General features: G+C 45.3%; 1 protein-coding gene across 18 annotated transcripts in view; it reads right to left on the bottom strand.

Moving 5' to 3' along the window:
- Positions 1-19,525: 19,525 nt before the first annotated feature.
- BCAS1 (brain enriched myelin associated protein 1) overlaps positions 19,526-21,960 on the bottom strand; it is a 118,179-nt gene continuing 115,744 nt past the window's right edge. For 17 of the 18 annotated variants that reach the window (XM_085002517.1, XM_021077194.2, XM_085002520.1 and 14 more), the window contains one exon: positions 19,526-20,659. In XM_085002517.1, coding sequence (XP_084858643.1) covers positions 20,585-20,659 — 75 coding nt within the window. In that variant the 3' untranslated portion in view covers positions 19,526-20,584. 18 annotated transcript variants of the gene reach the window in all.

A 21,960-nucleotide genomic window follows, 5' to 3' on the forward strand; every position in this document is an offset into this window, starting at 1 on the left:
TCCAGGCAGCAGCCACGTTTCAGGACTGATAGAGTAGAGGAAAGGGATTTAGCAAAGATAGGCTGGAAGAATAAAAAAGCCATAAAAAAGGTAGAATAAGAAGTAGAAGTGAGTAATCCTTCACATCACCTACAAAAATAAACTCAAAATGGTTTAAAGACCTAAATATAAGACGTGATACCACAAAACTCCTAGAAGAGAACAGAGGCAAAACATTCCCAGACATAAATGTGGCAATCTTTTTTTTTTTTTTTTTTTTTTTGTAGATCAGTCGAAAAAGGCAAAAGAAATAGAAGCAAAAATAAACAAATGGGACCTAATCAAACTTAAAAGCTCTTACACTGCAAAGGAAACCATAAACAAAATGAAAAGACAACCCATGGAATGGGAGAAAGTATTTGGCAAATAATATACTGATGATATATTAATATCTAAATGTACCAACAGCTCATACAACTCAATATCAAAAAAACCAAACAACCCAATCAAAGAATGGGCAGAAGACCGAAATAGACATTTCTCCGCAGGAGCCATACAGATGGCCAACAGGCACATGAAAAGAGGTTCGGCATCACTAATTATTAGAGAAATGCACATCAAAACCACAATGAGGTGTCATCTCACACTGGTCAGAATGGCCGTCATCACAAAGTCTACAAATGTAAATACTGAAGAGGGTGTGGAGAAAAGGCAACTCTTGCCTGCTCTGCGCCAATGTAAATTGGCACAGCCACTATGGAAAACAGTGTGGAGGCTCCTTAAAAAGCTAAAAATAGGGTTACTATATATCTAGCAGTCCCCACTCCTGGGCATAGATCCAGAATAGATAACTCTAATTCAAAAAGACACATGTGGGAGCTCCCATCGTGGCTCAGTTAATGAATCCGACTAGGAACCATGAGGTTGCGGGTTCGATCCCTGGTCTTGCTCAGTGGGTTAAGGATCCGGTGTTGCCATGAGCAGTGGTGTAGCTTGAAGACTCGGCTTGGATCTTGTGTTGCTGTGGCTGTGGTGTAGGCCGGTGGCTACAGCTCTGATTTGACCCTTAGCCTGGGAACCCCCATGTGCCATGAGTGCGGCCTTAGAAAAGGCAAAAAGACAAAACAACAACAACAACAACAACAATAACAAAACCATGGACCCCAGCGTTTAGAACAGCACTTTTACAATAGCAAAGACATGGAAACAACACAAGTGCCCATCAACAGACAATTGGTTTAAGATGTGTACACAGACACACACACACACACACACACTGGAATGCTACCCAGCCATGAAAAGAATGAAATAATGCCATTTGCAGCAACATGGATGGACTTAGAGATTATCATACTAAAAGAAGTAGATCGATAGAGAAAAAATATTCTATATCACTGACACGCGGAATCTAAAATATAATACAAATGAATCTATATACAGAACAGAAGCAGACTCACAGACAGAAAACAAATGTATGGTTACCAAAAAGGAAAGGGATGAGGGGGGGTAGGAATAAACGAGGCGGATGGATTAACAGATACAAATAATTACACCTGAAATAGAGAAGCAACAAAGATTTACTGCATAGCACAGGGAACCACATTCAGTATCTGAGAATAAACTATGGTGGACAGTAATCTGAAAAGATAGATGTGTACCTGCTCCACTTTGCCTTATACCTGAGACTAACACAACATTGCAAACCAACCATATTTCAATTTTAAAAGTGTCTCATCGAAGGGATGGTATTTCTGCAGGATGCTCCTGAAATAGGCTATTCGAGTAGATCGGTGGGGTCCCACGGGAGGGATACTGGTCCACAGTGCATGAACATTTAACAGGAGCAGTGCCAGCTCAGGGGCCTGGGGGTCCCCTCCTCTGCATTTGCCCTAGAGGAATGGAATTCGTGCCCAAGTGCCCAGAGAGAAGGGGTCGCGACCATGCTTTGCTGCCTCCTTGTTTGCAGTAATAAGGAACCAGAAACCACCTCATGTCTCTCAGTAGAGCTACAGATAAATAAACGCTGATGCATGGTATAGCTGAGCCCTGGAGGCACAAGGAACACTTAGAGAAGATACACTAAGAACCTTCCAAAGAAAATGGATAACACCTGACACGTGCCCGTTCCCCTCTCATTCTCTCTCTCTCAATCTCTCCCTATGCGCAGATATAGGACCTGAGGTTCCCCTGCCCCCCACCCCCACCCCACTGGCAAAGAAACTAGACAGCCTTGTTAAAGGAGAAAGTTGCCTAGATGAGGGGTTAGCGGTTACCAGCGAATCTACTTTAAGTTGGCAATTATTATTATTATTTTTTGTCTTTTTAGGGCCTCACCCATGGCATATGGAGGTTCCCAGTCTGGGGGTCTAATTGGAATGGAGCTGTTGCTGCCGACCTACGCCAGAGCCACAGCAACGCGGGATCTGAGCCGCATCTGCAACCTATGCCACAGCTCACAGCAATGCCGGATCCTTAACCCACTGAGCAAGGCCAGGGATCGAACCCACAACCTCATGGTTCCTAGTCTGATTTGTTAACCACTGCGCCACAAAAGGAACTCCTAAGGTGGTAATTATTTTACCTAGGAAATTATTTTACCTAAAAAATTATTTTACCTAGGAAATTATTTTACCTAAAAAATTATTTTACCTAGTGCATTTCTGTATCACGTATGCAGTTAAACATAAATTGATCACTTGAAAGCCTAGAACAATGCATCTAGCATTTTGCAGTGATGGTTGTAGCAGGCAAAGCGAGTGGGGAAGAGATGACTGGAGGAATAAATGGGAGGTTAAGAGGCAGGCAAAGAGAAACACAAGCTGCAGGAAGGCTGGGGTCGGGGACACTCACAGGAAGGCCCCTTGTTGCCTGGCTTTTAACAGGGTGACCGAAAAGCTCCAGAAAAGGGCCTTTTGGTTTCCTCTGACAAGGCCCTGCTTGTACAGCACAGCATGGGGTTTGCTTCTGATTTGACATCACTCCAATGACTTGCATCCTAACTCTCCTGATATGGAAAAGTCTAGAAGGATTGATGGGAAACGAAAATTGACTGCTTGGCAGGAGAAGACCAGAATACTTGTATAAAGGCAAAGCATTCATCAGGAGAAAATGTTGCTTAAAAGAGAACACTGAGGAATGTCCACCAGTGGAGAAATGATTAAAACTGTTATAATAGGAGTTCCTATCGTGGCTCAGTGGTTAACTAATCCAACTAGGAACCGAGGTTGCGGGTTCCATCCCTGGCCTTGCTCAGTGGGTTAAGGATCCGGCATTGCCGTGAGCTGTGGTGTGGGTCGCAGACGCGGCTCAGATCCCCAGTTGCTGTGGCTGTGGTGTAGGCGGGTGGCTACAGCTCCGATGGGACCCCTAGCCTGGGAACCTCCATATGCCGCGGGAGCGGCCCAAGAAACAGCAAAAAGACAAAAAAAAAAAAGTTATAATAATTGATTATACACGGAATAATAACTGATAGGGTGGACGCTTAGGGACATTATTAAAAATCATGTTTTCCAAGTTTTAAAATTTAAAAACATGGGGAAATGCTGGTGATGCAGTGTTTGCTTTCGAAGAGGCGGAGGCACACATTCCATTGTTAGCAGCGCTTGCTCTGGGTGATGGGGAAATAGGTGATTTTCGTTTTCATGCATTTCTAGGGACACAACTGTTTTCTATCAAAAACATGATTGCTCTTATAATTCCCCAAAAGAATTGTTTGAAAAACTGTGTTTGAAAGTTTGAGGGAAGATTGTCCAGGGAGGGTTCCTGTTTGGCAAGGAATCAGGCGGGCAGGCCCCAAGCAGCCTTTTTTTTTCCCCCCTTTTGTCCCAATGCCAAGTGTCCGCACAGTTAAAAAGGACCTTAAACCATCAACTTCCCCAAAGCTGGGTGACAAAGGTCAGCTCCTTCCCTGACCCCACCCTAAGCCACGAGGCTGTTATGTGTTCTTAAATTTACAAGAGAAAACACTGAACTTGAGGGGCTGAAGCCACAGGCTGGCAACAGAGGCTTGGTCCGTGTCTCCTTAGACCAAAACTGCTGTGTTATGTAACAAGCAGACAGAAGAACGAGGCCCCGGCTCTGTCCCACCCTTTCCACCAACATGGCAAGAAGCAATACAGCCTCGTGAGCAAGCCTATAAACTTTGGAATCAAACAAACCCGTCCGGAATCCACTTAACAGCTCTGTGGTTTCTGGCAAATTCTGTAACTTCTTTGTACTTCTTTTTTCCTGTGTGTGACAGGGGGCTGAAGAGCCCCCCTCCTGTGTTCCTTTGAAGATGAAATAGGATAAAACGCGGAGAGTGGACGTGTAACCATCATTGAATCAATGGTTTTATTCTCAGGTTTTCTATTTTAATTTTCTTCTCAACCCTCCGTCAGGGCTCCCATTCCTGGCATGAAATAAGGAAGGACTGTTTTGGGGGGAAAGATACTCTAGTTAACTTGCAGGTTTTCCTGCGAAAAGCAAAACCTCCCAGGTCCAGGTTGATATCCATGTGGCACCGATGAGCCAACATGCTGAGCAGTATCACCTTCCAGGCGGTGTGCTTAAGTCCCTTTCAGGTACACGACCGACTTCCACATAGATGATAGTATCCTGTCGTGTTTTACTCAAATAAGTCCTGAAAACGGCCACCTCTCACCACCTCTTCAGCCACCACGCGAGTCTCAGCCACCGCCGCTTTTCAGGAAGGCAGGGCAATGGCCTTCTCCTTGACCGCCCCACTTTCATTCTTCCCATTTCCACTGAATTGTGGAACCCCCGAAAATGAGAGAACAGCCAGTCTGGAGAGGGAAGCCTTATATGTGGAAGCCCAGGGACTTTGGAAGACTTAGGACTGAACCCTGCCTTGGCCACACCTTCGGTCACAAGGTAACAAGTGGCAGAGGTGCTTTTCATGCCCACGGCTGCCTGGCTTTGGAAACCCCACTCTTGACCACGAGGCTTGAGGTCCCCCATCGTTGCCATGACGAGCAAGCGCGTCAGGTGCATCTCGCTGGCTCTGCATTGCCAGGCTCATGCCTCTTACTTAAGTAGATTTGCTGTGATTCCTCCTTCTTCTCTGCTCTATGACCCATGAGAGAGAAATTTATCCACCCTACTCATCCTAAGATGTGGGCGGTGCTGCTTCAGGAAACACAATGCATAGCAAGAAATCTTTCTCTGCAGCTTATTAAAGCTGCCTTTGGATTAACCAGAGGTCTGATCAGCTTTTTTTTTTTTTAAACATTATACCTACTAAGAATGAATGTGTTGTTTTGGCTCATGAATGCGTCAAAATACTCATACCTTTTATTGATGTGTGTGTTGGGAGAGTTGTGAGTTTTCATACCATGTTTTGGGGAAGAGTGCAAAGCAATACTTCAAAATGAAAACAGGATCATGCAAGGTTTGATTGTCTCGTGGAGCTCATTTCATTACAACCTGATCTCAGGGAAGGAATCCCATTTGGTTTAACCTTTTTTGTTTTGTTTTGTTTTGTTTGTATTTTCTAGGGCTGAACTTGTGGCATATGGAGGTTCCCAGGCTCGGGGTCTAATCGGAGCTATAGCTTCCAGCCTTTGCCAGAGCCACAGCAACGTGGGATCCGAGCCACGTCTGCAACCTACACCACAGCTCACGGGCAATGCCGGATCCTTAACCCACTGAGCGAGGCCAGGGATCGAACCCACAACCTCATGGTTCCTAGTCGGATTTGTTAACCTTTGAGGCACAATGGGACCTCCTGGTTTAACCTTTTGAGGCTCCCCACTCAGCTAATTTCAAGGTTTGGCTAGGCACATTTAATTCCATAGTCTACAATCTTAAGTCTATGTCTTAAGAAATTTTATGAAAAAGTCAAAAACACTATATAGAGAACTCTTTGCTGTGGCAGAGTCCAAAGTGGAGTGATCTGTAACAATTCTAAGTACAACAATACAGCAAAAGAGAAATGACTTAGCCAAAGCTTGTACATTGACATGAGATATCCTGGAGCCATAAAATTATAAGCATGCAGCTTATGAAAAGGGAATGTACATATTATATTATATCATCATATCATATATAATATAAACTTAGGTACACAGGCATAACAAAATAGTTTGCACTGAATTGGTCAGGCGGTCTGTATGCATTTTATTTTATGTTTGCTTTTTAGGGCCACACCCACGGCACATGGAGGTTCTCAGGCTAGGGGTCCAATTGGAGCTGCAGCCACAGGCCCACACCACAGACACAGCAATGCCAGATCCGAGCCTTATCTGTGACCTAGAACACAACTCACGGCAATGCTGGATCCTTAACCCACTGAGTGAGGCCAGGGATCAAACTTGCAACCTCATGATTCCTAGTTGGATTCATTTCCACTGTACCACGACTGGAACTCCTGTGTGCATTTTATCAGTCACCTGCTATATGCCAGGTACTTTCATAACTATGAAATAATCAATACAAAAAAGATTTGAAGGGACAATGTAAAAATAAAACTGAGAATTCCTGTTGTGGTGCAAATACAGTGGGATACTACTCACTCATTAAAAAGAATGAAATTTTGCTGTTTGCAGCATGGATTGACTTGGAGGGAATTATGCTAAGGGAAATAAGTCCAACAGAGAAAGACAAATACTCTGTGATATTACTTATATGTGGAATCTAAAAAATGCAACAAACTAGTGACAATAACAAAAAAGAAACAGACTCACAGATATAAAGAATAAAGTAGTAGAGAAGGGGAGGAGGGAGGGGCAATACAGAGATAGCGGATTAAGAGGTACAGACAATTATTTATAAAGTAAACTCCAAGGATATACTGTACAACACAGAGAATATAGCCAGCCAATATTCTACACTAACTATAAATGGACTGTAATCTTTAAACATACATGGTTTCATAATTTTTTTTGAAAAGGAAACAAATGCTTGAAGTAGCATAATGATAAAATGCTAATTTTGTGCTAACTTAATCCCAGGCACTGCTCTGCGCAGGCTGTGAATATAATCTGATTTACTTCTACAGTGATGGTATTATCAACAATATCACTCATATTTTACAGTGAAGAAACTGAGACAGGATGTTTTATATAAGCCCAATGTCTTTTAGAGATAGTTTATAGGAGAAATGAATTCTAAAACGTTCTTAGAACTACTACTCCAAACATATTACACATGGAGTTGGAGGGAACAAAACTATGCATGTGGGATTTCCTGTAGCATTTTCTTTTTCTCTTTTTACAGCCACACCTGTGTCATATGGACGTTTCCAGGCTAGGGGTCGAATCAGACTCGCAGCTCTCAGCCTATGCCTCAGCCACAGTAATGCCAGATCTGAGCTGCATCTGTAGGTCCCATCGTGGCTCAGTGGAAACAAATCTGACTAGCATCCATGAGGATGCAGGTTCAATCCCTGGCCTCACTCAGTGGGTTAAGGATCCAGTGTTGCCATGAGCTGTGGTGTAGGTCACAGACGCAGCTCGGATCTGACATTGCTGTGGCTGTGACTGTGGCCAGCGGCGGCAGCTCCGATTTAATACTTAGCCTGGGAACTTCCATATGCCATGGGTGTGGCCCTAAGAAGAAGAAAAAAAAAATAGAATTGCTGAGCTGCATCTGTGACCCACGCCACGGCTTGCAGCAACCATGGATCCTTAATCCACTGAACAAGGCCAGGCATCAAACCCACACCCTCCAAGATATTATGTCAGGTTCTTGACCCTTGAAGCCACAATGGGAACTCCCCTACTGAATTTTCTTGATATTTGGCCTTTGGAGTAGATGCCTCTTCAGCTATCATGCGGTGTCCTCTGCCTTTCTTATTTTTCACTCTCCCAGACCCAGACTCACAACTCACAATCAGTCAATGAAGAAACCAACCCCACCTGTTTAAAGGCAACCAGGAATGGGGTCTTCCACTTCACTTTTTCAGAAGTATCTGTCCACACCATGGGACGTCGATAAGTTTATAATGTGTGTTCACCATTCCAGGTTGAAACAGAAGATGGTACCCCAGTTCACAAGACAAGCCAACACTTAAGCTGAGAAGACAGTGAGAAACCCAGGGACTTACTGCACCCTGGAAATGTTTTGGAAATAATGCTTCATGTTCCGTAGGACACAGACTCATTCTCAAGTTGACTCACACATATATGTACTCCTGACTATCTTATGACTGCTACACTACTCCCCCCGGCCCCCACCGAGGCGCACACACCCCATCTTTCCAAAATGCTAACCATGCAGCATGAACCACTCACGCTTAACTTGAGAGCCCTGAGTCCTTCAATGTCAGCCTTGACTCCTGTCTTTCTCTGATGTTCACATCCAATCCCACAGCAAACCCTACCCATCTTCTAAATTTGAGACCTACCATATGGGCTGGCACATGCCAATTTTGATAAATATTCCATGTGTACTTGAAGTAAGAATATATATTCTGCAATTATTGGTCGTTTTGTTCTATAAATATCAATTAAACTGAGTGTGTAAATAGTGCTGATCAATTTTTTTTTTATTCCTCCTGATTTGCTTTTGTTGTTTTCTTGTTAGTTACTGATTGAGGAATGCTGAAGCCCACCACTAGGACTGTGGCTTTCTTTATTTCTCCTTTTAGATCTGGGGGGTTTCTGTTTTATATATATCAAAGCCGCATTAGCAAGAGTTTGTAGATTTTTAATTGTTCTCCTTTTCTGGTGGGACTGACGCTTCTTGTTGTTATAAAATATCTCTCCTTATCTATGATATTGCTTCTTACCCTAAAATCTAGTTCATCCGATACTAGGCTAATCAGCTTTCGCTTGGGTAGGGTGTGCATATAATATCTTTTTCAATCTGTTTACTTTCATCCTTTCTGTATGTTTATATTTAAGGCTCATCTCTTATCATCAGAATATAGTGTTTTTAAATTTAATATGGCATGCCTTTTAATTGCAGTATAGCGTCCACTTACATTTAGCATAATTACAAATACATTAGTAATGGAGTATACATATATTATGAGCCGTTTCAATTGGTTCCATCTGTTATGAGTTCCCTTTTCTCTCCTTTATGAATTTTAACATTAGCAAGGTCTTTTTTTTTAGGTCATCCTATTTCTCCTCTTTATTAGCTTGTTATTTCCATATTTTCTTTCTTTTTAAATTACTCTACAGATTACAAGTGTTACCCTTGACTTAATCGAGTTTAATAAAAATAGTGCTTTTACTACTTCTCCGACAATACAAGGAACTTAGGACATACTTAATTCCCTTTTATTCTTACCTTCCTTTTTTTTTGGTTATTGCTGCCAAAAATATTAATTCTACAGGCGTTCCCATTGTGGCTCAGTGGAAACGAATTTGACTAGCATCCATGAGGACACAGGTTTGGTCCCTGGCTCTGCTTCCTGGGTTAAGGATCTGGCATTGCTGTGAGTGGGGGTGTAGATCACAGATGCGGCTCGGATCTGGCGTTGCTGTGGCTGTGGTGTAGGTCTGATACCACCCCTGGCTCGGGAACCTCCTCACAAGGCATTATTATTATATTTTAATGTAGCCAATATTTGCTTAGCTTTACCAACATTTATCTTTCTGCTGCTCGCTGTTTTTTCCTAAATTTTTATTTTTCCATATGAGATTATTTTCTCTTTCCTTAAAGGACTTTCTTCAGTCTTTTAGTTAGGATCCGCTGATAAAACATCCATTCAGTTTTGGTCGAAACGTACATTTATTTCATCTTACGTTTCTAGGAGTATCTTTTACTGATTGTAGAATTAGAGACTGGTAGTTATTCTCTTTCAGCCCTCCACATTTTTTAAAAAGGGTCTTATCTTTTGGCTTCCATTAGTTCTGCCAAAAGTCAACCTGCCAGTCTCACTGTCACTTTCCACGGGAGTGGAACACTGTGTGTCTTTGTTCTAGAAGGGCTTCTGATCAATTTTTTTTTTTTTTGTGGTCTAGTTTTTGCAGTTGTTTCCAGTGGGGGATGATCTACAACTAACTATTTGGACACTTTTCTAGAGAGACATTTTCTGTACTGAATGGCTCTTATTTTCCCCAGAAGATGTTGGAGATATCAGCTGGAGGTCGAGGGGATAACAGATGACCAGAGGCAGAGAGGCTGAGACAGAAGTTGTAGCTTTACTTAAGAGGCATGGGCTGGAGAACATGAGCAGCAGTCTGGAGCCAAAGCAAAGATGTCTGCAGAGAGAATGATACTTCCTGAAAAGAAATAGCCCTAGGACCTCAAAGACTATGTTCTCTCTATTGCGTTGCACTACCCTGAAGTGACAGAGATCCAGAGAGGTTGGTCAGCTTGTCCAATGCCACACAGCTAGTGTACTTACTGAGATTAAACCCATGCCAGTAGCCTCCAGAACCTACACTTTTAACCACTAAACTATGTCAAGGTCAGAGACTTTAAAATTTTTCTGATTATAAACCACAGTAAGAGATCTGAGTCTATATGTTCATAATCAAATAACCTTTCACTAATCAATATTATTCACTGACCTGTACTACAACACGAGGTATTCTGCCTATTCTATTCCATTCCATTTCATTCTGGATCAACATTAATGGGTTGGTCCCAGTTTCAGATAAAAATCACTGCCAAAGACAATGATGTACCTTGAAGATGAATAAAGTACAAAGCTCTGATTTGCCAGGGGATGCTCGGAAAGCAAGAAGGAAGGGCAAAGGACAGTTCCTATTGTCTTTCAGAGATTTTTTTTTTTTTTTTAAGGCTGCACCTGTGGCAGGTAGCAATTACTAGGCTAGCGGTTGAATCAGAACGGCAGCTTCAGGTTAATGCCAGATCCTTAACCCACTGAACAAGTCCAGGGATCGAGCCTGCATCCTCACCGCCACTCCAGCAGGTTCCTAACCCGCTGAGCCACAACATGAACTCCTGTCTTACAGGGATTTTGACAAGAGAACAGCTGTGGCTCTCCCCCTCCAGCTTCTCCTAGCAGGCAGCCTCCAGTGGCGCCTTTGACTTAGCTGGCACGGAGCAAGTTATTTGCCTGTTTCGGGGCCCATCGGCTCCCCTCTGCGCAGTGCAGGGGCAGTGCAGGCACTCAAGTTAAGGGGTCAGAGCGGGGGCGGCAACTCAGAGTCTGCTCTGCATCTCAGCTCGAATATTCTCCACTCGCCCCTGCATCAAGACGTCTGCCACATGCCCCTGTGAGTCAGAATCAACAGCAAGAAAATCTCCCAGCACGGTCACTTTTCCAGAGTTGCCATCCCAGCCTGTCCTGGCAGCGAGGGATTCAAGAAAAATCACTACCGTCCCCCTTCCAGAATTTCCTGTCTTGTCTTGCGGTTGACTTAAAACACTTCAACTCCCCGCCTCCCTCTTTCTCACCCTCTCTTCTTCAGAGGTTACAAACTTGCAAAGGAAATGATTAAGCAAATCCTGAGATCTTGGCTAGGGGACCTGATTTTCCAAGGCCCTGGTTTTTGAGCGCTGAAGAAATCTGAATGATGAAGGGTTTGCACAGGAGTTTTTAGCTTTGGTCAGGACTGGTGCATAATTTCCTGTTTTTGTATCCTCCAAACGGCTAAGCTACTTGTGAACAACTGGCCGGCCAAGATAGGGAGGGGGCGGGGGCTGAGGAGAGAGGCTTGTGAGCCAAGAGGGGTGGGGAAGGCTGTTCCTCCTTCAGTTCTGGCAGAACTGTGAAAGTGGAAACGTTTGGGGTTTTTTTTTAAAAATTTTTGTTTTGTTTAAAGGCAATGAAGGCGAGCCTGGAGGCAGATGCTGAGATTCTGGTCCCGAAGCTGGGGCATAGGGTGGTAAAGAGAAGCAGAAACAAGTCTGAGCAGGAAGTTTAATAGGTTCCCAGATCCTCAGACAACAGCCTCTCACAACGTTCTGATAAGCAGGAGCCTTTATTAGGCGCTCACTATGGGCCAGGCCCTGAGCTGACTGCTTTGCAGGGAATCCATCCTCCAGTCTCCACAGCATCCCCAGGAGGTGGATTCCAATCTCAGCTCCATTTTATGGAGGTGAAAGTGAGGCTGGAAGAAGTTAAGGGACTTGGCATTCCAACCCAGGCTTTCAGACCCTGTGTCCTCAACCACTCCTCTGTCTTGAAGATAAAGAAGGTGACAGGATTGTCCCAGGGACCGCAATATACGAGCTCATTTATTTAGATCCGGGGGGGGGCCTCTAATCAAAGTTGCTCCCTTTTTTTGTTGTTGTTGTTTTTGTTTTTCCACTCTCAAAGCAGGTTCTCAGATGGTGCTGGACATTTGCCTGTTTGCCCTTAGCTCCTCTTTCCATGCTTGCCTTCAAACTGCCTGCCCCGGGAGGCATTGCCAACTGGCTGGTTTGGTTCAGCCAGGGAGAGGCCCTGGCACCAAATGATATTTTCCCCTCCCATCAGCAGAAAAGCGGTGCTTCCAGAAAGCCCCGCTCTGGTCCCAGCTGCCCTCCTCCCACTCCCTCAAGGCGCTGCACTTCCCACGGGACATCCAGGTTCCTGGCCTCTGGTGACATCACCGCTTCCTTTTATCTGTCTGGCCCTAGTAGTAGGTGCAGCTTCTTACTGTGTCCCTCTCTGGATGGCCTCCTTGTCATGTGCTTGCCTTGTCAGCCCTCCCGGCATCTTTAAAGCTAGTATCCGCATCAATCCCCCTCTATGAAACTACATGGCACAAGCTGGGTGTCTCTGATGGAACCCTTGGTGAGACACAGATGTTTGTGCTTTAGATACAGACCCTGAGACAAGAAGTTAGATGCAGGTCGTTTATTTGGGGAGGGATCCCAAGGAGCACAAACGAGGGAGGGTGTGTTTGTGAGGTTGCTACTGCTGTGGGCATCTGGGTTCTGCCTTGCTGGGGACACCTGTACGGACATGAAGAAGACACCTTCAAACGGCCACCCTGAAAGATGGGGAAGCTGAGACAGTCACCTGCCACCTTCCATCCCTCACGGGTTGAGGGTTGTCTCTGGGGGGCAGGAACATTCCGGCATTTCTAGGAGGCCCCTGCGTGGGGGCTGAACAGGTTCCCAAGCCCCTGGAGGAAGCCACCAAGAAGAAAAGCAAAGAACCGGAGGGGTCATGAAGGTGGGATGTTGTCACGGTGGCAGGTGAATTCAGAGATGGGCTGAGCAATGAGACGGAGCATCCACAGCACCCGCTACTATGGCAACCTAGCTAATAGTTTAAGTAGTGACAACCAAGGAAAGTCAAAGGCAGACCTGAGTCCCTCCTGCCCCTCAAATTCCACTTTATTTCAAAATGGTATGGACACAGGGGAAAAAAAAAAAATCAACATTTTTTTTCCTTTTCTCCTCCCTCCTCTATCTTTTCCATGGTTACAGGGACACAGCTTAAGGGTGTCCCAAAGACTAGGCGGGCTTTGAGCCCTTGAACCGGAAGACTTCCATCCTACCTTGAGCAGATGGGACCTGCATCCTCATGAATAATGCTTACGGAGCACTTATTCTCTGGGCACCGTGCCAACAAGCTATAAAGGTGTGGTCTTATTTACCCTTCTCGGCAACTAAATTCTTCCCATTCTGCTGAGGAACAAACTAAGGTGAAGTAAGCTAAGATCACACAGGCTAGGTCACAGGTGTGGGTGATCTGGATGGACTGTGGGGCCAGATTCAAATTTGCATTGATGACCCTTGGACATAAACATTTATGCATCCTTTATTTTTTTTCTTTTTGGCTGAACTTGAGGCATGTGGAAGTTCCTGGACCAGGGATCAAACCCACGCCACAGTAGTGATCCAAACCAGTAGAGGGACCATGCTGGATCCTTTACCCACTGTGCTACAAAGAATTCCTGAGCATCCTTTTAAGGACCAAAGCCAATAAAGATTTTATCTAAATGAATATTTTTTTTATTCTCATCAAAGAGGCTTACAAATCAAATGATTATACTTCCTGATATCCAGGAAATAGTTCAGGTCACTCAATGACTATGAGTTGAATTAGTTCAGTTAGTTGAGTTGAATATTAGTTGAATTGAATATCAGTTGAATTGAATATCAGTTGAATTGAGGTTGCATTAGATTCTACCTACAAACAAAATACCAATCTGATCACCCTCTTGCTCAGATCTCTCCCATGGCTCCCTACTGCCCTCAGGAGAAAGTTTAAACTTACTCTGGGCTCCTTCCTACATGTCCTTGATCTGATCCACGCCTTCTCTCCAGCCTCAACATCTTCTCTGCCCTCCCTGCAGACTCACTCCACTACTTGCCTTTCTCTCTGTAGACTCTGGGCCATTGCACTTCTGTTCTACTGGAAGCCCATTGGGCCATTCTTTTGGATTTAGCTAATCTATGACCTCCTCAGACGGCCAACCTCATCCCCCGTAGTCTTGCGGCCGAGCTTTCCTCTGAGCTCCTCGATGCCCTGCATTCACGGATCTTACATTATTTTAGGATTGTCTTTTGGCCCGCCCGTCTCTATCATAGACATGAAAACATGCCTTTAAGAGCTGAGGTTGGGTTTCGACCTTGGCTCGCAACTGTGTGTCCTCGGGCAAAGTGTGTCCTCCCCTCTGAGCCTTGGTTTCCTCATCTGTAAAGTGGGCAGTAAACAAGGAATTCGTGTGAAGCACAATTCCTGGCCTAAAGTCCAGTGTGAGCTGCTATTTCTTTGCATCTTCCAGATTGGTCTTTTTTAGTTGACACTCAGTGAAGGAACAGTTCAACCTAGATGACTGGTTTTCATTTTTTTCTGCATCAGAGCCACCTGGAGGGCTTGCTAAAACACACATAGCTGGGCTTCACCCCTGGCATTTTTGACCCCTAGGCCTGGAGTGGGGCTTAAGATTTTGTGTTTCTAATTGGTCTTCAGGTGATGCTGATGCTGATTGTGGTGGGACCATACTCGGAAGACCACTGGGCTGGGCACATGAGAAGGGAAGACGTCCGATTAGCGTGATCACCCATTTGGAGCTGAAGTAAACTCATGCTAGAGTGTAAGGCAACCCACTTCCCAATGGGTGAGGCCCTAGGATATTTATCTATCAATGTGTCCATTCACTAGCTATTGACTGAGTGTCTACTATGCCGAGGCATTGTGCTAGACATTAACAATAGAGCAGTGACAAAGTCCCTGCTGTTGATGAGATGAGCTCACGGTCTAATGGCCCTGGGGTGGGGAGGGCAGGCATAACTGCTCAGGTCCCATCTGTTTGAATCCAAGGGGTATGGTTGCTTTGGGGAATGGCTAACTTTAAAAATACTGGTATTGGAGTTCCCACCCTGGTACAGTGGGTTAAGAATCCAACTCCAGTGGCTTGGGTCGCTGCGGAGGCTGGGGTTCCATCCTGGCCAGGCACAGTGGTTTAAAAGGATCCAGCATTGCCACAGCTGCAGCATAGGTGGCAGCTGTGGCTCAGATTCAATTTCTGGCCTGGGAAACTCCATTTGCTGTGGGTGCAGCCATAAAATGTAAAAAAACCCTGGTATTAATGATTGCTTTACTGTTTAGTGCATCATCGTAGGTGCCTTCTCAAGATCAATTTCACCAAAATGACAAATCAAAAGCAATGGCGGTACTCCTGTAATTCCCCGGCCTGGCACTGCCACCATCAGTTGGCCGTGGTTTTAGGATGAGGTCAGCTCATGGGACATAGCAGAGCAGAGTCCCCGGAATCAGAGCCAGGCTGTGACAAAACACCTGTTACACGAAATGATAAATATCTGTGCTGTTGTTATAATTATCATTAGCCAGTCTGAGTAGGAGTTTTCAGGGACTTGGTGCTCAAATTTCGTATAGCCCTCATATACTGTTGGCTACACACCAGCCGCTGTATTGAAGGGTTGGCATGCTCCATCTTACGCCACACACACAGCAACTCTGCAAAGCAGGAGGATTAAGAGGCGCAACTTGTGTCCTCCTGTTTCAGGTAGAAACTGACAGGAGAAATCACTCGGCCTCTCCTTTAGTTGGCTGTGGCGACTGGAGAGGGAAGGCTGCTTTGTGGGGCATGATGGGCTGGTGAGGGGGACTTACATCCTTGGCCATGACACCAACTTAAACGGTTTGCAATCACACTATCCTTCCTTAAGCTTCTTCCAAGACTGAGCTGATAAGAATGGAAAAACCAACGCACCAACCCGCCTTATCTTTGTCTGGGCGGACTGGGCAGTTGACTCACCGGGTTTGGCCCTCTGATTCTAGCTCTCTTCATAAAACTTGACGGCTTTCTAGACGTTCGTCCACGGACACCTTCTTAAGAGTTGCTTCAGCCCGCCCTCCTGGTTAGGCAGTCAGTCAGGGACCAGGAGCCAGGCTAGATGGAGACTGTGGGACCCTAGGTCCTAGATCGCCCCCCTGTGGCCAGATTTAAATGCAAAGTCCCTCGAGGAGAACAAGTCACGTGACCAGTGAGCACCCTTTGCCCGAAACACAGCTGGGGGCCATTTTGTCTCCCCTGCGCCTTTGGGGGAGGGGGGAGGCCCTACAGGTGCACACCTGCCCCCTCATAATTCAATGTAAAAAAGGAGGCAATTAAGTTCAGTTAGGGGCAGACAGCTGTAAATTAGGTCGTGTATTCAAAAAGCATTCTACAAACTGTGCAGTGTGGTAATATGTCATCATCATCGTTATTATTATCCTTATCTCTATGAATTCGCATGGGTTGCTACCCATTCACGGGCTGGTTAAAGGCCCAGGGGATGGAGAGCCTCCCATGAGCAGCTTTCTGGGGGAGGGAGGCAGAGGCGAACGAGTTAAACGCACCAGAAAACCAATTTATGCAAAGGGCTGGATTCTGACCGGCATTCCTGCCCGTGCTAAAGATCTGAATTACAAATTTAACCAAATTTGCTGCTCTCTAAGTAATTTCTTTTCTTCCTAATGGAGCCCGTCATTTTCCAGTGGGCTGGGGCTACTTTATTTCCAGGGATAGAGGGAACGCGCTCTAGACCACAGAGGAGTTGATGCCGCTCCCCGTGCAAAGTGCCTTTTTAAAAGGCTGCTTCAGAAGGAGCACGGGGAGGATGGTTAAAAGCTGCTAAGAATCCTCTTGTATTTCTGCAAACACGTGCCCTGCGTTTGCAGCTTGGCTGAGTGAATAATGGAAACCATTTTCCTTTCCTTCTCTTGAAGGGAGGGAGGCCGGCTGTGGTTATTTTGTAAGGCTTAAGATCAATTTGGGACTATCCGGCAGAAGAAATGATACCTGTTAAGTCTGCTCCCTTCCAGGCAGCTGGCAAAGGAGCCAGCTGGACACAGGTTCTAGCCCCTTAGAATCTAATTTAATGGGACCCCAGGGCATCTGTTTGCAAACAAACAACCATTCAACTGAAGGGTCTGTGTGTGTGTGTGTGTGTTTAAATCATGGGTAATTGGTTTAAAAGGCAGGGGGCTACACAAAACCACCCAAACTTCACTTTTTTCTCTTTTCCTTCCCCCTTGGGCCTTTCTTTGGGTACTAAGGATCCCCCTTCCCCCAGATGATGAAGCCTGGGGGACCTCGGGGGCTGCTGAGAACAACCACGGTGCTTCTGAATGAATTCTTCTATTGGGTATCCGTCAAAAGGTCACCGTTAGCTGGAACTGGAAAGCGGAATTTGAGGGTTTTTTTCCCCCCTCCTCCGATGGCAGCTGTTTCAGCTCAAAAGCCCAGTTCTTGGAAAGGCCACTTCTTCTTGACACTGGAGAAGACACGCTTCCCTGTGCACCTAAAAATAAATCCGTAAATAACGTCATGAGGATGGCCGTTCTTGCAAAGCACCTCTGCCCCCTGCTCTCGGTCTTAATCTCCCCTTCAGCTTCAGCGTGTTCTCCGCATCTTACTGTGGGAGCTCTTGCTGTCCACATGGCAGTCCTGACTCTGCATTTTGAGGAACTTCAGTCCTGAACTCATTTGGGGAGCGCCTGTCCCCCTTTTCACACTAGTTCAGCGGGAGGCATGGACATCAGTATTTTTTTTTTTTTTTTTGTAAATGCATCAGGTCTGGACTCTTGATGCAAAAAACAAACCCCACAAAACTCCAAAATGGAGTTTAATCTGCCTCTTAGGCTACAATTGGCTTTAGAACTCCGCTCCCTCCCAAGCCTTTTTTTTTTTTTTTTCAGTCCTCTCTGGCTTAAATTTTCTTGTCTTAAAAAAAACCCAAGCAATTGTATTAAAAGAGCATTCTCTTTTTTTGGCCAGGAGGATAGGAAACCAGTTACAGAAACTGCTGGCTTGCTTTGCAACAAGATTCTCAGCTGAGAACTTCTTTTTAAAAGTTAAAAAAAGTTTTTCCGGGGTGGGAGGGAGTGGGAGGGCTCCTGAATTGGTGACTAAGTCCCTCCTGGGGACATTTCTCATCAGGGCAAAAACCCCCCCGTGTCCAGTGAGGTGAAACTTGCCAATAATACTGTCACCCTTCTCAAAGGACTGGTATGGCCCGGGGCTCAAAGGTCATACCAGGCACCCCCCCTGGTGTTTAGAGACAAAGCAGTAACCAGCTGCCTGTTTGCCTTGAATCATCCCAAGCTCTCTGAGGGCAAAGGTGGAGGGAACGTCACCCCCCATCCAGGGCTTCCCCAAAGGGCTTCTTCCTGCTTTGAGCCAAGTTAAGCATTCAGACATGAAGCAGCATGAGGTCATTCTCAGCTGGGTGAGTCACAGACACTGAGGACTCTCCAGGTTCAGGCAGGAGGACCGATAAAGCTAAGGCAGGTGCGAGGAAAAGACCTCTGGTCTTTATTTGAAGCTGAGCATCAGCCAGTCCACGCTGGGAGCTGGTGGGTCCCGGGAGCAGAGAGCCTCCCCTCCCCAATCTGTTTTTAGAAAGAGATCATTTTTGTCCTGAACGTATTTTCCAAAGGCCTTTTTGCCTAAGCCATGGTGTGAGTGACCTAGGGTACCGATTTGTCAGTGTCATTTCTCCTCAGTGCGTGATGGACTGCACACGTGATGGATTCATCTGAGCCAGTGTGCGTGTGTGGGTCTGTGTCAGTTACACACGTCTATTTGTATGTGTATGACTAGCAGCGTGTGCCTGCATCTCCCTACTCCTGTATGGAGGTAAATATACAAGGATGAATATGTGCCTATGTGGGCATAAACGCATGTCTGGGTCTCTATGTGTGTGTCTGGAGTGGACCCTGCTGAGTGCCTCATCTTCCAGCTGCTAAGGGATCCCAGCTTCTCAGCTCAATGGGAGCAGCTGGCCTGTCCCTCCACCTCCCAGGGCGGCCCAGGAATCACCCACAAGCGTCCAAAGCCAGCCAGCTCGCCTGTAGGTAGAACAGCGTTATGGCGCAATTCATGCCCCTGGGAGATCGGGATGAAATTCCAGCTGAGACCAATCCCTGCCCTGTCCTTTTTGTCCCCCTTTCCCCGGGACCCCTCCTTCAGCCCATCAGGTGTATCTGAATGCCTGTCTCAGGCTCTGCTCTAGGCAGCATCACCATGACAGTATTTACACACGTGTGCGCTTGTGTATGAAAATACACACGTGAACCCACTGCTGTGTGCATGTGCCCACGGACAAGGATACCTAGGAGCATCTGGGAGAGAAGACACGATGGAGGAAGAGCATTGAGTTTATGCTGTGGAAGCAAAAGGCATCTCGGACATGGAGTACGAGAGACCTGCTTTAAAAGGTGAAAATTAAAAGATCCTTTAGATATAAATGTATTTTTTTTTATTAAATCAGAAAAAGGTACAGTATACATGATATCAGTCCATCATCTGGCTACTCTGAATTACATTTTAATAGACTCGTGGTCCTATTTACTCCTCTGCACACGTATTAAAAAAAACTCAGGTATTTGAATAATCTGTAAATTTTTATTATTAACTGGGGTTAGGGGGAGGGTTTTATCAGAGCACATCCTGAGAACATTAGGAAATTACAGACAGACTTGAGATAAGTGTCAGACAGAACAGATGAAGCAAGCCCCTCAGCCATCTGAGAAACATTAATAATGTAAGATTGCAGAGACCAAATCTTTGTTAGGGATACAGGATGCAGGATTAAAACGGAGACCTTGGCGCCCCCTAGTGTTGCAAAATAAATCTGCAACTTCATTTATTTTGTTTTGTTTTGTTTTTCAAGTTGGAATCCTCGCCTTGGTCACTGAGCCTCAAAAAGCAATTGTTTTCCCAAATCATTTCAAGCCCTCTCCAGTCAATCTTGTCCCTCTTGTCAATAACGTTCAAGGATCCTATTTGAAAAACAATTCTTATTCATTCTTTTTTCATTCCCCACACATTCCATTCCAGAAAATTGGCCACCTCCCAACACAGAGCCCACAACAACGTTCTCCCTCCTTGAAACGTGAACTTACTTCTCTCCTCAAGCTTAAAGGATGAGCATGTATTTACTACCAAGCTTCATTCCTTCCAGCAGGCATTGTTCCTTCTGTAACTGACTTGTCACTGTCATTTTTCATGACCTAACCAGAATGCAGCCCTCCACCCCTCTCCCACCCTGCTTGGCACCCATCAACCCTTCTGACCTGGCTAGTTAACCTGCTAAACCATCTTTACAACTATTTACCAGGAAAGACTGGACCAGAGACGTAAATAATACACCTCAATATACAACAGCTCAGACCTAATGTGTAGGCAGAATTTCATATGATGGCCATCAGAAGAAAAGATATGTACACGGAGTGGATTTGGGGAGTAGGAAGAAGACATCTTGGTGGCAGAACTTGGGAACCAAGGTGATTTGTTTACTTGGATTTGCCAACTGGTCCGATGGATACGGGGTCAGTTTGCACTTGAGCATCCAACATCCGCTTTGGTCCCTGGAGAAACATATAAAAGGAGTTGCATCTTTGTGAAGATCTGTAATAGCAATAGCAACAATTGCCACTTATTTATTAGCACTTACTCGGGGCCAGGTGCTGGGCTAAGTAAATATCCCTTGTTCCTGGGTGGTGGATGAGAGAATGGACTCCAACCAGATGCCCACGTTCAATGTCCAGGTAGCTTACCTTCTAGCTTTGTGAAATCTTGGATAAATGACTGATTCTTTGTGCTTCAGTTTCTTCATCTTTAGAATGGAGGTGATAAAACTGACCTCAGAGGGTTGTTCCAAGGTAAAGTGAGTTCTTACTTGGGATGCGCTTAGAATGGTACCTGGACTGTCGAAAACCGTCCAGTTTTAGCTCATTTCAGTCACTGTCTCTAATCACGTTCTCATCACACTGCCGTGTTTAATCTTCCTACAAATCATATCACTCGCCGACATGACCTTTTTATCTATGTCTAACTAACATCCGTCTCCACCAGAACGAAAGCTCCGTGGATTCTGTCTGCTGTATTCTCAGTGCCTAACGAACGCCTGGAACATAGTAGGTGCACCTTCCTATTAACGGACTGCAGCTGAATAAACTCCCCGGGTCAAGTACTATTATTGCGATTGCTGTTATTATTGTTATTTACCTTTCTGTTAAGTATAATTTACATACAGTAGAATCAACACTTTTTTGAGTACAGTGCTATGAGCTTTGGCCAACACAGTCACGTAACCATCTCCCAAATCAAGGTATAGAAGAGTTCAATCATCTCCAAGGTCCCTCTTGTGTTCCTCTGTAGTCAGCTCCTCCCCAACCCCCAGACCCTGGAAATCGCTGTTCTCGCCTTCATCCCTAGAGTTCTGCCTCTTCCAGGATGTCTTATCAATGGACTCATAGCGTATGTAGCCTTGTGTGTAGTATAGAAAGAGATGGGATAGTATATATAGTATGATGAAGCATATACATATATGCATATACACACACGCATAGTATACAGTATTATAATACAGTATTTATAGTCATATAGTACAGAGCAGTAAATTAATATACAGCTATCCCTTGAACAATGCAGGAGTTAGGGGCACTGACCCCTGGAAGGTCAAACATCTGAGTAAAGCTTTCAGTTGGGAAGTTTCCTTGTGGTGCAGCAGGTTAGGGATCTGGCGTTGTCATTGCAGTGGCTCAGGTCACTGCTATGGCACAGGTTCAATCCCTGGCCCGGGAACTTCCACATGCTGCAGGTGTGGACCAAAAAATAACCCCAAATAAACTTTACATTTGGGGCCCTATGTCCACAGTGCTGCATC

The sequence above is a fragment of the Sus scrofa genome, chromosome 17 (assembly GCF_054392235.1).
Source record: "Sus scrofa isolate SSC_HxYL_T2T_F1_AM1 chromosome 17, Sscrofa_HxYL_maternal_Yorkshire_Landrace_v2.0, whole genome shotgun sequence".
Taxonomy (NCBI): Eukaryota; Metazoa; Chordata; class Mammalia; order Artiodactyla; family Suidae; genus Sus; species Sus scrofa.